Here is a 14,740-nt window from a genome sequence, read left to right as displayed (position 1 = left end):
CACCTCCTTATTCAGGGCAATAAGAGACATCCATTTATCCACAAGCTCAAAGACAAGCCATTCAATCACTTGTCTCATGTCACTGAGACACAACAAGCAATTCTAGTAGTAGAATTTATATCCTGACTACCATTAGTGAGTAACAGCGTTGATTATCCCAACTGACTATAGCAATACCAGACAGCAGTGTAAGTTGTGAATGCAAGTGTGTGAACACAGGAATCCCTAGTAGAATGACATCTGAAGTTCAGCAACCTAGCAGTAGACATCTTATTGTTAGCGAACTAGGCAATCTCATTGGCGTGTTCTTCAGAAATATGCCCCTCATAACTATGAGTGGCTCTGATTGTACTGTCAATTCTCAGTCATGGGTTGGTCATTTAACTGTTAAATAAATACCCTCAGACAGTAGTATTGTCTCTTCACAATAAATCTGTCTGGTGGAGCTTAAGATGAGCTGTTAGTCTAGGTCAGCCATGTTCTAGGCCAGGATACATCCACCTTAAAGCTTAGCCTTATTCTTCTACAGCCATAAAGACTGAACAACCCCATTTGTACAACATGCAGATAAACATAAGTATTTACAAGATTATCTGCCAAGTTTGTACAATGATACTATGGTGTTACTTTGCTTTCATTCCTTCCTTATAGCAATCATACCAAATTCATGGGACAGTCTTGTGTGAAATGTCATATACTGTGGGTGTTTATTTTGCATCTTCATTTTACTGTTATGGCAGCTCACATCTCATTATGATCCTGATATTTCAGGAAATCCAAGTGTGTTTCAGGAGTGATTTTCGAAATTCTGAGGATTGTAACTGAGTTTTAGAATAGCAGAACTACACATACAAATGTGGGGGAAAGATATAGTAAATCTGAGGTTGTAGTTCTTTGGCATATTTTTCTTAATACAGACTAAAGCAATCAGTATGTCACTGTGTATATCTATACTGCAGCCCAATTGCTAATATCTCTCTCTCTCTCACTATACACACACACACGCACACACACACACACACACACACACATATATATATATATATATATATATATATATATATATATATATATAGAGAGAGAGGGGGGGGGGGTGGAGCGATAAAATTGGTAACCGCTCATAAGATGCCCAATGTAAGGTGAAAGTCCAGTGGCAAAGGAAACATAGCAGACCTCAACTGAAATGAACAGACTTCTGATTTTATCTCTGATTATGCCTTTATTGAAGGTGAAAGTGATTAGAAATTAAACAATACTTGGTTACTCAACTGTGCATTTCAGTCCATTCATTTAATTTTTGGTCTGCTAGAGGAGTCTGGTGTGTTCCTTTGCCAATAGATATAAAATTGGCAATGCAACAGTATTTGATTTCATCTAAAATTGACCTCCATTTTGTCACCACACTTTGGTTAACAGAACAGATGGTTGAAAATTGTACAAGATCATACAATCCCTGGTGTTTTAGAATATGACCTTTCACCAGGGATTGTGTGATCTGATTGTTGGAATAAATAATTTTCAATAGGTATAGGTTGTGTATAGAAACACTGATTTTGTAATTTGCATGTTATGTTTGTCGATGTAAGTGTGCTGACATTAGTGAAATTGTCATAGCAGTTGGTTTGTAACTAACAGGAGGTATAGCCCATTATGTCCAGGGATGTAATGCTTCCCTACAAAGAAATTTTAATCTTGTAATAAGAAGTGTGAATATTCAATATGTTTTTCTTTAAATAACAGTTTACTTTTGTGACAGACAGGTGAGGTTTAAAGATTTGAGTCTATCATTTATGATAGGTGAGTCCTCTCAGTAGTATAATGTATTTAACAACCTCCTACAAACTGGATCTACTACTTAATTATACTTTATTGAATTCTTCATGTATAAGATTCAGAAAACAATGTACTTAACCATAATTTGTGGATACAATTAAATGTTAAATACAATTGGTGTATGTAGCTAAACGCTAGCAGCAAATACATAAAAAAGTGATGGAGAATAAACTGACTTGCAATTTAGGGCAAGCTCAAAGCATAGTTGAGTAACCAAATATAATTTGGCTCTTAACTCAGGATATAGTGACATCTCCAACTTCATTGATGCCTTCACAACATAATTATATATTGCTCAGCTATATGTATGGCTCACTGTCATACATCGAAGTATCCATCATGCTAATTTGTTTTCTATACAACCATGTTGTGTGATCATTGTGGTTGCTCCCTGCAAGTCAAGTTAATTTTCACTAGCAGAGATGCTCATTGAAAAAAGTGCTAACACTTACTTGGCCCTATTCCAAGCAACAAAGAACTGATGCCATTGCCTCTTTTCACCAGCATGTCACACTGTTGTCCCTAAAGGCCCACTCAGTTAGAGACAATTGAACTAAGCCAATTAGTGGCTTAGCAGAGCTCACCCAAATCAATGATCAATTATCCATAAAGGCTGACCAGTTCTGTGGCACATAGAGATATAGCTTTGACTACCACTCAGGTAACGCAAGTTTGGGATGGGGCTAGTTTCATGATGAAAATGGCAGGAAAGTTTGGCATGCCCATTCCAAGGGAGTAAGGTGGTTGTCATCTGGTTTGTTGATGGTCTGGGATAAAAGAAGGTGATGCAAATGAAAGCAATAAGAAAAAGTATGTTCCATTCCATCTGTTGCTGTTCAGACATATCTGATACAGTCACATTTTTTTCACAACAAATATCAGAGATGTAAACAAAAAGGGACCATATTTCAGGGTGAGGACAAGATGTGTATGAAAGTTGCTGATTGTTGATATGGCATGTTATGAGCAGCATTTGTTTATGTGAAGCAAGATAAAATAAATGACTGTGGCCATTATTATTTGATCACATTCAGACATTAATAGTGTACATTTGAAAACCTTTTGCCTTTCAGTAAGAGTTGGTGAATCTTTGTGAAAGGAACTGATAATTAAACTTGCTTGTGAGAGACATATCACCCCCACATGTTTGAATATGTGAGCATATGAGTCTTGTTGTTCTTCTTTCGGTTTTTCCAGATTAGGGGTCACCACAGCGGAACTCCAGTCTGCTAATGATTGGCAGTAGATTTTCATGTTGCTGAGGTGCCAGCTCAATGCCCAACCTTCAACGAAGGCATGCCCATTCACGCATGTCTTTCGAATGCTACTCGACCACGGGGAGGACATGCAGACTCCACACAGAAGGGACTCCAGCTGAGAATCAAATGGAAGAACCTCTTGCTGTGGCGATTATTTTTTGCACTTGATCAGTCTTCAGAGATGTATGCAGTCAAGCAGTAGCTATTCTTTGCGGTAATGAGACAGGCTGCAGATGACAGTGACTGAGTCATACTGTCATTTGATCATAATTAAACAGTCACTGAGCTGTCTTGTAAGGGCTATGTCAGTATATGAGTGTGTACAGTGTGTTTGCAAATTTTCCAAAGTAAAGGGGCATCTGTAAAAATCATCATGACTTTTGCTTGCAGAAAGTTTATGCGACTCATCACACTCAGCAGAAGTCAACTGTATCAGAAGGGCATCATGTTATTATTATTATTGTTATTATTATTATTATTATTATTATTATTATTATTATTATTATTATTATTATATAGCGATACTGTGTGTGAAAGGTGCTGACAATAGTGTCTGAGTATTTGAAAGTACAGGGAAGAAATAATGTTTTAACTTTCAGATTATCATTTTATTATCATAATTTCTTATCATCTGTACTGCAGATGTCTTTAGATGAGTAGTGCCAAGATAATCATTGCTTTAGACTAATTTCACAAGACATCTACACTTTTCCCGTTTTCTAACACAAGCAAATGAGTAGCACACAAAATCATAAACATGCTGTACTTTTATAGCCTACAGAAAAAAACAAGCATTTATTTTTCCAAAATGTGATATTTTGAAACTTTTGAAATGTATCAGAAAGCAAAAGAAAAAGGCAGACACTTTTACTGGCAACTGTGAAATGGTACTCAGATATCCATAATGTAGCTGCTGAATTACATCTGCACTTAAAAGCACAAACTAAGTACAGTTTATAAGTGAATATCTAGATTTACAGCTAGCACCACTGGTGCTGAGAGATAAAGCCCTAACTTTGTACCAGGTGATCCAGGTTTGTCTGAGACAGCTAGTGCCATGAGGGAGAAGAGAAATTATGTGGCTATGCCAACTCACCATTCTTCAGGTGAGTAGACAGACAAATGTGCCCTTGACACACTCTCTGTAGTAGAATTCCTGCTGGAGATCTGAGATGACACAGGGGTGCTGGCTACAAAAGGCAGGCACAGGGCCATTCCAGCACTTATGTGCAAATGCATGGATATACATTATGGAACATTGCATACAAAGACCTTTGATGCTCCTAGCATGTGCAGGAGAGACACGGACTTAACTGAAACCACACCAGTCCCTAACACAGGAATGACAGTTCCAGCTCCTGGTGATCTCAACTCTCACTCCCACAAAATGTATGGAGCATAGAACTCTTGTTCTCAGGGAATGACAGGGTCTACAGTATGAATCCAAAAGTACACGTAGAGTGAACAACTGAGCCAAAACAAATGGCAACCTTGGTGAGACCAATAAGCGTACCAGTCACTTAATCCACCAAGCGGAACACGTTTATTGACGAAAATTACAAAATACAAAATATAAAAAGTAGAATGATGATAAGCGCTTTCACTCATAAATTAGAGCTTCTTCAGAACAACTTTCACAAATACAGATCACAGTTTAAATACTAAAATTGGCGCCAAAAGATAATGCTTCATATTCCCTTCCTGAAAGGAATACCACAATAGTATATACATATTACTATTTAGTATAAATGACAACCTAGTAGTATGTAGTAAAAACCTAATAGTATATAATGAAAACATATATCAATAACTTATCTAAAAATAATTTATATTAAAATAATGATATAGATGAAAAGTAATATACATATGCTAAAAAATGACTTGATATAAACCATAATAATCAATTCTAAAATACATTCAAACCTGTTGTAGGTATATGTTGTTGTTTGTATAAGAATTGGGAACACTATATTAATATATGAATTTATAAATAAATATATATGATAAAAATGAATAAATATATAAATAGATGTTTGTATATAAAAACCAATACATCAAATCAAATTCATTTATCTGATGTCCCATTCGAGAATGGGTTTGCAAGAGATAAAATCGTTTAGACCTGGGGGGTTAGCTGCATTAAGGTAGAGCTGCCACCAAACTTCCTTAAAACTTAATAATTTCTTTGCATCCCCACCTTTGGGATTGCTGTAAATTATATCCAAAATCCCAAATGTAAACTTATGATCAGTGCCCATCTTCTCAAAATGCCTATATAATGCATTGTTACCATCTTTCCGAGATATACTATAAATGTGGTCGTAAATTCTCTTCTTAAAGTTTCTTTCGATTTTTCCCACATAATAACTAGGGCATACCTCACATACCTCACATGTGGTGATATATATAACAAATTATTATTATAATAAATTATTAACAGATTTTGGTTTGTAGTGGACTTTGAACCCAATATAGAAAAAGTGGTGGGAAGTAGACCAGGGGTGATATACAAAATGGGAGATAATATGAAGAAACTCCTTGAATATAATAACTATGATCAGGGGTGTTCTAAGAACCAAAGGATGAATCAGATATCAAAGGGCACAAGGAAGTGTGGCAAGTGCAATCAATGCAAATATATTTTTGAAGCACACAAATTAAGCATTTTTAACAATTTTAGTACAATTATAAGGTTGAAAGAAGGAAATTGTAATACTAGAATGGTTTTATATATATATCACCACATGTGAGGTATGCCCTAGTTATTATGTGGGAAAAACCGAAAGAAACTTTAAGAAGAGAATTTATGACCACATTTATAGTATATCTCGGAAAGATGGTAACAATGCATTATATAGGCATGTTGAGAAGATGGGCACTGATCATAAGTTTAAATTTGGGATTTTGGATATAATTTACAGCAATCCCAAAGGTGGGGATGCAAAGAAATTATTAAGTTTTAAGGAAGTTTGGTGGCAGCTGTACCTTAATGCAGCTAACCCCCAGGTCTAAACGATTTTATCTCTTGCAAACCCATTCTCAAATGGGATATCAGATAAATGAATTTGATTTGATTTATTGGTTTTTATATATAAACATCTATTTATATATTTATTCGTTTTTATCATATATATTTATTTATAAATTCATATATTAATATAGTGTTCCCAATTCTTATACAAACAACAGCATATACCTACAACAGGTTTGAATGTATTTTAGAATCGATTATTATGGTTTATATCAAGTCATTTTTTAGCATATGTATATTACTTTTCATCTATATCATTATTTTAATATAAATTATTTTTAGATAAGTTATTGATATATGTTTTCATTACATACTATTAGTTTTTTACTACATACTACTAGGTTGTCATTTATACTAAATAGTAATATGTATGTAATATTGTGGTATTCCTTTAAGGAAGGGAATATGAAGCATTATCGTTTGGCACCAATTTTAGTATTTAAACTGCGATCTGTATTTGTGAAAGTTGTTCTGAAGAAGCTCTAATTTATGAGTGAAAGCGCTTAACGTCATTCTACTTTTTATATTTTGTATTTTGTAATTTTCGTCAATAAACGTGTTCCGCTTGGTGGATTAAGTGACTGGTACGCTTATTGGTCTCACCGAGGTTGCCATTTGTTTTGGCTCAGGGTCTAAGTATGGCCAGGATGGTAGCTGTTAATAGTCAGTTGGAGAGTGGCCCAAAAATGGATATTCAGATTTGACACCCAAACATTTAGCAGAAAGATATAAACTTACATTAATAGGCACCATCAATGGGCCTGCATAGTCATTGTAATGTGCCAAGTTGTCAACATCAGTGGTGTAAACAGAAAGTGGCTGCCTTTTGTTGGGCTACAGGCTGTGAGTGACATCACTGTTAAACAGCCTTCTTATGACTTGTTGAAGGGGTCAGTATATGTGTCTGAGTGGATAACTGGGGTCCAGGAAATGAGGAGGGTGCACTGAGTGGCACAGCTAGAGGGGTTGTCATGGAATCCGTTGCCTAGTGCATGTCAGACAGACCTTGTGTCTGGAAGTGGTGACTTATGACTGTTCTTGCATTTCTTACACAATTTGCTATCCACAATATCAACAGAATACAGTACTAACCAGAAAAACTTTTAAAAAATGTAAGCGGTGTTAACCAACTATCAAGCAATTCATTTTACTGAGTAGCAATAAATGTTTGCCAACATTAAAGGGAAAGTCAAGAAAATGCCTTTAGCCTTTGGAAGGTGATGATGTTAGTAAACTGATCAAAAAAGTATAAAGATGAAATGATCTGATCCATATCATCAATCTGAAGTTAGGATAAGATTAACTGAGTAAGACTAGAGACAAATAAGTGATCTGTACCAAAAAAACACTGAATAATAATTTATTAGAAAAGTAGCTTGGGGAGCTTTGTAAGATGCAACTGGTTTAAATGCACAGATTCACTCTGTATGCAAAGATCTGATCACACAGAATCATTGGTGAAAATGGGAGGAGTTAGCAGCCTGAGAAAATTTCAGCTGCTGAGCTGCTTAATACCTGATGGCATTACAAGTGCTGTTGATGAGGTCACACCTTCTTATTCTGGTTATATACCTACACTTTGCTAACTGGAAGGCACATTTCATTCGCCAAGATGAAGATCACAATTTTTTAATAACATCAGCTAAAGAAAGTACTTTTCATTATCATTTTTGCAATGCCTTACGTCTTGTTTTCCTTATTACACTTTAATCATATCAGGCCTATACGCTGAAACAGTCAGAGCTTTTAAGAATCGGGTCATAAGAAATGAAATGTGTATAAAATGAAGTGCAGTGGTCATTCTAAGGTTGTCATACATTGACGTGTGCAATCATGAAATGTAAATAATGGCATAAGCAGATCGAGTGCTGTATTCAGATAATTCAGTGCTCCATGCAGCATGTTCATTTGGTGCACCCCCAAGAAAGTAAAAAAAAATCATTTGATAGCATGTAAGCTGTCAATTAAACAACTGCAGTTATAGATGCATAACAGGTACCTTGTAAATTGTTTATTTATTATGTTTTTTTTAAAGCAGTTGTTTAACAGCCTTTACAAAACAGAACAGATAATTATTTTACAAGCTATGTGATTGCAATTGCTTAGTTGACAGCCTGCAAGTTGTCATGATTTTGTTTATATATCTACTGCTCTGTACAATTAGCATTTGAAGCAGGTGACCAACTCATCCACCTGTTACTGTGGCACTGACTTGACTAATGAAAACATGCATTGTGTGTTTGATTGCACATTTTAAATAGAATGCAAAGAAATTAATTATGAACTGCAGTTTTACAGGAATTGCACGGTCACGCTTAAGAATCATATTTGTATATCCTGCTTAACTAGATATCACTTGTCAGACATGAAAGCTGAGAATGCAAGCATTCATTCCATATTATTGCACAAAAGCTACCTGGAGTCTTCGTCTCATTTGGAATAATGCAGCGGACAAAGTGTGGGTGAGTAGTTTTTAGGTTTGTCATCAGCTTGTTTAGGTTTTCCTGTGTAGAGAAACATATAATTAGTTAGTATCTATGAATTTTCTTTTTTATTTTTGAACCTCACATTTTGTTTTATCCATTTGATTACAACTATTATTAACACACAGTCTGTACTGTTTTAATTATTAAAACATGCACAGGTGAATTAATTTTTGTATTTAATAATTCTGTGTATGCATTATAAACTTGAAGTATGAAAAGGAATACAAAAGCATCAAATCAAGTATGTTTAAGAAAAAAATCAGGGACAGAAAATTATTTGAATTAAAGGATAATTAGTATCAAAGGGAGAAAGAATTGAATGAGTAACATGCAAATTAACCCCAAAGAGACTAGTGATAGAAGAGAAGAAAGGTTATAATGAAACAGCCAAAAATGAGAAACTGGCAGTCCAGTCCAGTGAGGGAGGAAACTCGTAAAACTACATAATGCACATTACTGAAAACAAAAAGCCTTCAGAAACTAAATTCCAGTGAGAATGTGCTTGACATAAAATGAGTAAGACTCATACAGATACTCGTCAACCTGTTCAAAAAGGTACCTTTATCACCTAAGATTCTAAACACTGAGCTTCTTAAGATAACTACATCTCAAATAATTATGAGAAACACAAATCAGAGACTTTAGTGTTTATTGCTACCTTGTTTGACTTTACCAGCAGAGACAATTGAAGTTAGCATGGAGCAAGCATAATTCCATTTATGATGAATCAGTGGCGCCATGTCTGCCAATGACCTTGAAATGATGGAGCATTGGAACCATGTATGACAATAACCTTGAAATGCTCGAGCATTGGCACCATTCCTGACAATGACTGTGAAATGATGGAACATTGGCACCATGTCTGACAATGACCTTGAAATTATGGAAAATTGGCACCATGTCTGACAATGACCTTGAAATGATGGAGCATTGGCACCATGTCTGACAATGACCTTGAAATGATGGAGCATTGGCACCATGTCTGACAATGACCTTGAAATGATGGAGCATTGGCACCATGTCTGACAATGACCTTGAAATGATGGAGCATTGGCACCATGTCTGACAATGACCATGAAATGATGGAGCATTGGCATCATGTCTGACAAAAACTTTGAAATGATGGAGCATTGGCAAGAAAGGGGCTGTAGGAGTTTTCCCCTACTTTTGTATACAAGGCTAGCCCCATTATTAATGAAAGACATTTTGAAGAGGCTAGACTGTCTACTATTGGGTGAGACTGATGTAATGTTGTACTAAGTGGGTATGTATAGAGGAATGCAGGTTACTTAGACAACATTGTATGCTATCATTTGAAGAGGAAACAGTTATCCAACTCCCTTGCATATGATTTCTGAATATAAAAACCCATCTTCTAAACAGTAACTGGTATAATATAGGAGAAGAAGGGCCTGCAAAATGAAGTAACAGTGGGGAAGCCTTGGAAGTTAATGATAGGGAGAGCTGTACACCAGAAAATTAGGAGACAGGGGTCAAAAACAGCATAACAAAACTTTGCTGCATGAAATCATGCTGCTTCCAGTTGTTTAAAAGTGTATTAATATTCAGGAAATCATCCACCCTACCCAACATAGCCCTGTTCCCTTCCTAGGAATAGATGTCTATGGTGGCATAGGTTTCTTTCATTTTTTTTTTGTTTTGGACCTAATGCCTTATGACACACCATTATTTACACTGCCCAGTCATTTGCTTTACCCTAAAATCCAAGAAGATGTTTCAGAAATGTAGCCACCCAGTGAAATTACAGAGTTACATGACATTTCTGAAACATCTTCTTGAATATAGTCTCATAGGCTTATACTACTCTATTGACCACCAGGGTCTTTACAAGCATAGCCAAGCAACCCAACCCACTTTTAATATGGCATGAATGTTAGTCTTAGATTCTGGTAAATGTAGTTGTGAATAATACCTTTTAGGAGAAAAGACCTCTGCAGTGAAGCCACTTAATAAAATCTCCTCTTTTATTTACAGTTTTAATAAAAGTCAATATCTGGATTTAAGAACCTGATGACTGCGATCAGGTATTCTTATGTTGCAAACTCATCTAGCTGGGGGACTGAATCACAGCTGAATAAAGTTCCTCCGCAGCCACTGAAAATAAAGGGAAAGGACTGCCCTTATGTTTTCTTTTCAATTCTGTCTTATTATTGAGATCCACTTTGATTGTCATATACAAAACAGATCGACTAGAAGGATACCTGCAGTTTATTTTTTAGCCCTACCTCATCTACTAAAGTAAAATATTTACATAATTCATAATTGACCATAATTCCTACATGCCACTTTACATACTTTTACACTGGTGTCTCACATAGTAAAACCCTCAATTTGTAAGGATGCAAACATTGATTTTAGGCAAGTGCTGTGGGATTGCAGTTCACTAAAATCTTTGTAAACCTTATCACAAATTATCTAGAAGAAACCTGACAACTGAATATGGACCAATGAATTTCTGTATACTAAACTTATGCGCAGATTCACATATTTTAGACTTCTGCTGAATCATCAGTTGTAGACTGGCTATTTAATTAATATTAGAAAGGAAAGCAGAAGGCTGAAAAGAAAGTTTTCTTATATTATTTATCAAACTGTCTGCTTCCTCATCTGCATGGACAGGAATATGGACACAGAAGATGTACAATCTTGTGGTATTGATGTTCTAAGTTTGAAACATCACATAGATAAATTCCTTGTCTGTTAGTGGCTGTGTCTGATAAATAAAATAAAATAACTAAAACAAACATACAAATATAATTGCACATTTCTTCTCGACACAAACAGTCAATGTATGGTATAATGAATAGCGGCAGCTAATTTTACTTAAATGGATTGTGTTAAACTTCCTCCCAGGGTCATACTTTATTATACAAATCATTTGATTTATATTCCTGCCATCTGTACACTACATTTCGACTCAAACAGTAAGATAGGTATTCTGATAACCACCCCCGTTAGACAAAATTATACACAAAATGTTAGAACATGACTGAGCTGTCTACCAGAAATATTGTCTTAGTTTGAAAGAAGTTGTAGAATATTAGACTTACCCTAAAAAGTGCTGACACTGTCTGGAAGGAAGCACCCTTCTTCTTACTTTTCTTGCCTCCAGATTCACCTGTTTGGAAACAGAATAAAAAAAAATACAATATATAATTCCAATGCACACACAGTATTCATTATGACTGTATAACAAACTTATTATTGTTGTCAAATGGGTTGGCAAGCTTTTGAACATATGGGCATGGTTGTCAGAAGTCAAAGATTGCTTGTGCTGTGACAGATCACACAATAACTAGGACATATTAAAACAAAAGTAAATTCTGGCTTTAATCTTACCTGATCCCTGCTTGTACTGAGCATATTCCTGCTGAGAATAAACATTGTACAACTAAAGTTATAAATAATTTATTTAGTTGAGCTTTTCAATATTAAAGCAAAGCTTGTTCTTGCTTATAAGATGCATGCTACTATCAAATTAGCCAGAGATGGTCTATGATGCTGTAAAGTACAAGAAATCACCTACAAGAGATTTGGGTTTGGTAGCCTAAAGGACTAACATTCCCCTACAAAAGGCATGATTAAAGCACTAGCTAAATCTACAAAGTTACCCACTTATATCTTTTTTATCCAGGACCTTCACTACATTTCTGATAAAGAGATGTGTGTATGTATGTTGCATGACCTTTTCTAACATTTTCTTTTATGAATGCAAGCCACTGTGACCAGACTAACTGTTGTCTTCATAGTCACTTCATTTCTTGATTGTTACTTTATAAATTCATACCAGAAAAGATATGTATTAATCTGAATTCCAAATCATGAACTCAAGACTGCCATTAAAAAAATGTTTACCAAATCATCACTTAGGACCTCTTCCAGATTTTTCCGGTCTATGATCCTGACAACACCTACTCTAGATGGCCTAACATTTAAATTTGCTATGATTGCTCATAACTGACTCATACTGTGTCCAGTACTTCTTTGAAATAGGTCATATTTTTACTTCCACAGATCTTCATATTGAGTCAATGAAAGATCAAAATTTATACTTGAAAATTAATACAAATTATTGGATGAGACTTGAAACATGCTAAAATATTGATGTGCAACTAATACAGACAAAGTTATCTCATGCACCGATTTTTATGATATTAGCCCCTACAAACTGTACACAGACTATTGCATTTTCATCCACCACTACTTGGCACTATTACATGTCAAACTTCAAGTTGTTAACCCACACATCAGATTTTAGAAAGTTAGCTGTCATTCCAGCTGCCACTAAGAGACACTGTAACATACTGATTTTAGGACGTCAGTTCACACAAAGAACTGTACACAATCTGCTGTTATTCCATCTACCGCTGGTGAAAACTATCACACAACAACCTTCATAATGTTGGGTAAGACAAACTGTACAGAAACTGTTGTCATTCCATTCACCACTAGTGGCCACTATCATGCATCACCTCAAAGGATGTCAGTTTAGATATTACCATACATGCCATTCAGTATCATATCTGCAACCACAAAAATATAGGAATTCTGTTATGGCTCCATGCTAGTAAACTAAACATCTAACATTGGCCCTGTGGAAAAAAATGTTAAAAGTTGGTAAGACTCCTTTATGACATTCAGAAGGAGAAGAGGAGGAAAACAGATATGAAACTTGGTCAAGAAAAGGTAAGGAATTTATATCCAGGAGAGTACCTGAACCAATTAAGGAATGTAAAGGTCAGATCAATAGCCTTCTGATCATTCTACCTGATACAGAGAGAACATTTATGAAGGGCAAGCCACTTACATCCTTAATTTTGAATTATCTTCTGTTTCTCCTTTCTCCCTTTTCACTTTCAAAAAAAATGTCTAAGCTTGTTGCCTGCCTTTCCTGTAACTAGTCTAGTCCAGATACAGATTTGCTGTAACCAGGACTGTTTGTAAGCTTCTGAGCTCCCAAAGCCTTTCTGTGTTGGAGGGAAGCCTTCTAGCTTATCAGTGGGAGTGGTAAGCTCTAGGTAGCCTAGCTACGACAACAGTGATTTTTGGCCCATTAATTGTAGTTTATTGGCCTTTTGGGCAGTTTTTCCATCTCCTTCAACTTTCTGGTTTAAAAACCTGCGTTTGCACTTGTTTCACACCCTTCCTGTAACTAGTCTAGTCCAGATACAGATTTGCTGTATTCAGGGCTCTTTGTAAGCTTCTGAGTCCCACAAGCCTCTCTGTGTTGGAGAGAAGCCTTCTAGATTATTAGTGGGAGTGGTAAGCACTAGGTAGCCTACCTACCACAAGAGTGGTTTCTGGCCCAGAAATTGTAGTTTATTGGCTGTTTGGCAGTTTTTCCATCTCTTTCTACTTACTGGTTGTTTCCCATCTTTCCTGTAACTAGTCTAGTCCAGATGCAGATTTGCCATATCCAGGACTTTTTGTAAGCTTCTGAGACCCCCCCCCCCAAGCCTTTCTGTGTTGGAGGGAAGCCTTCTAGCTTATCAGTGGGAGTGGTAAACTCTAATTAGCCTATCTACCCCAAGAGTGGTTTTTGGCCTAGAAATTGTAGTTTATTGGCCATTTGGCAGTTTTTCCATCTCTTTCAGCTTACTGGTTGTTTCCCATCTTTCCTGTAACTAGTCTAGTCCAGATGCAGATTTGCCATATCCAGGACTGTTTATAAGCTTCTGAGCCCCCCCAAGCCTTTCTGTGTTGGAGGGAAGCCTTCTAGCTTATCAGTGGGAGTGGTAAGCACTAAGTAGCCTATCTACCACAAGAGTAATTTCTGGCCCAGAAATTGTAGTTTATTGGCCATTTGGGCAGTTTTTCCATCTCTTTCAACCTTCTGGCTTAAAAGCCTGTATTTCCGCTTGTTTTCCACCTTTCCTGTAACTAGTCTAGTCCAGATACAGATTTTCTGTATCCAGGATTGTTTGCAAGCTTCTGAGCCCCCCAAGCCTTTCTGTGTTGGTGGGAATCATTCTAACTTACCAGTGGGAGTGGTAAGCACTAGGTAGCCTATCTACCTCAAGATCCAGCTACAGATTCTTAGTTTTAGCACTTGAATTTGCTTATTCGTGCTCAGCGCTTGTTCAGAACTTGTTAGCACTAAATAAGCTACA

At 36.1% G+C, this 14,740-nt stretch overlaps 1 protein-coding gene across 1 annotated transcript in view; it reads right to left on the bottom strand.

Moving 5' to 3' along the window:
* The window catches only part of LOC122789098 (myosin-4-like), a 235,286-nt gene that overhangs the window by 110,903 nt on the left and 109,643 nt on the right, over positions 1-14,740 (bottom strand). Inside the window, exons 17-18 of the mRNA XM_044056298.1 lie at positions 11,681-11,748; positions 8,540-8,627 (exon numbers count right to left, since the gene is read on the bottom strand). Coding sequence (XP_043912233.1) covers positions 8,540-8,627; positions 11,681-11,748 — 156 coding nt within the window. The remainder of the gene's footprint in view (positions 1-8,539; positions 8,628-11,680; positions 11,749-14,740) is intronic.

Source organism: Protopterus annectens, chromosome 14.part0 (genome assembly GCF_019279795.1).
Source record: "Protopterus annectens isolate FY-2018-M chromosome 14.part0, PAN1.0, whole genome shotgun sequence".
Lineage (NCBI taxonomy): Eukaryota > Metazoa > Chordata > Ceratodontiformes > Protopteridae > Protopterus > Protopterus annectens.
The sequence above is the reverse complement of the archived record's forward strand: the minus strand, read 5'-3'. Positions and strand labels throughout refer to the sequence as shown.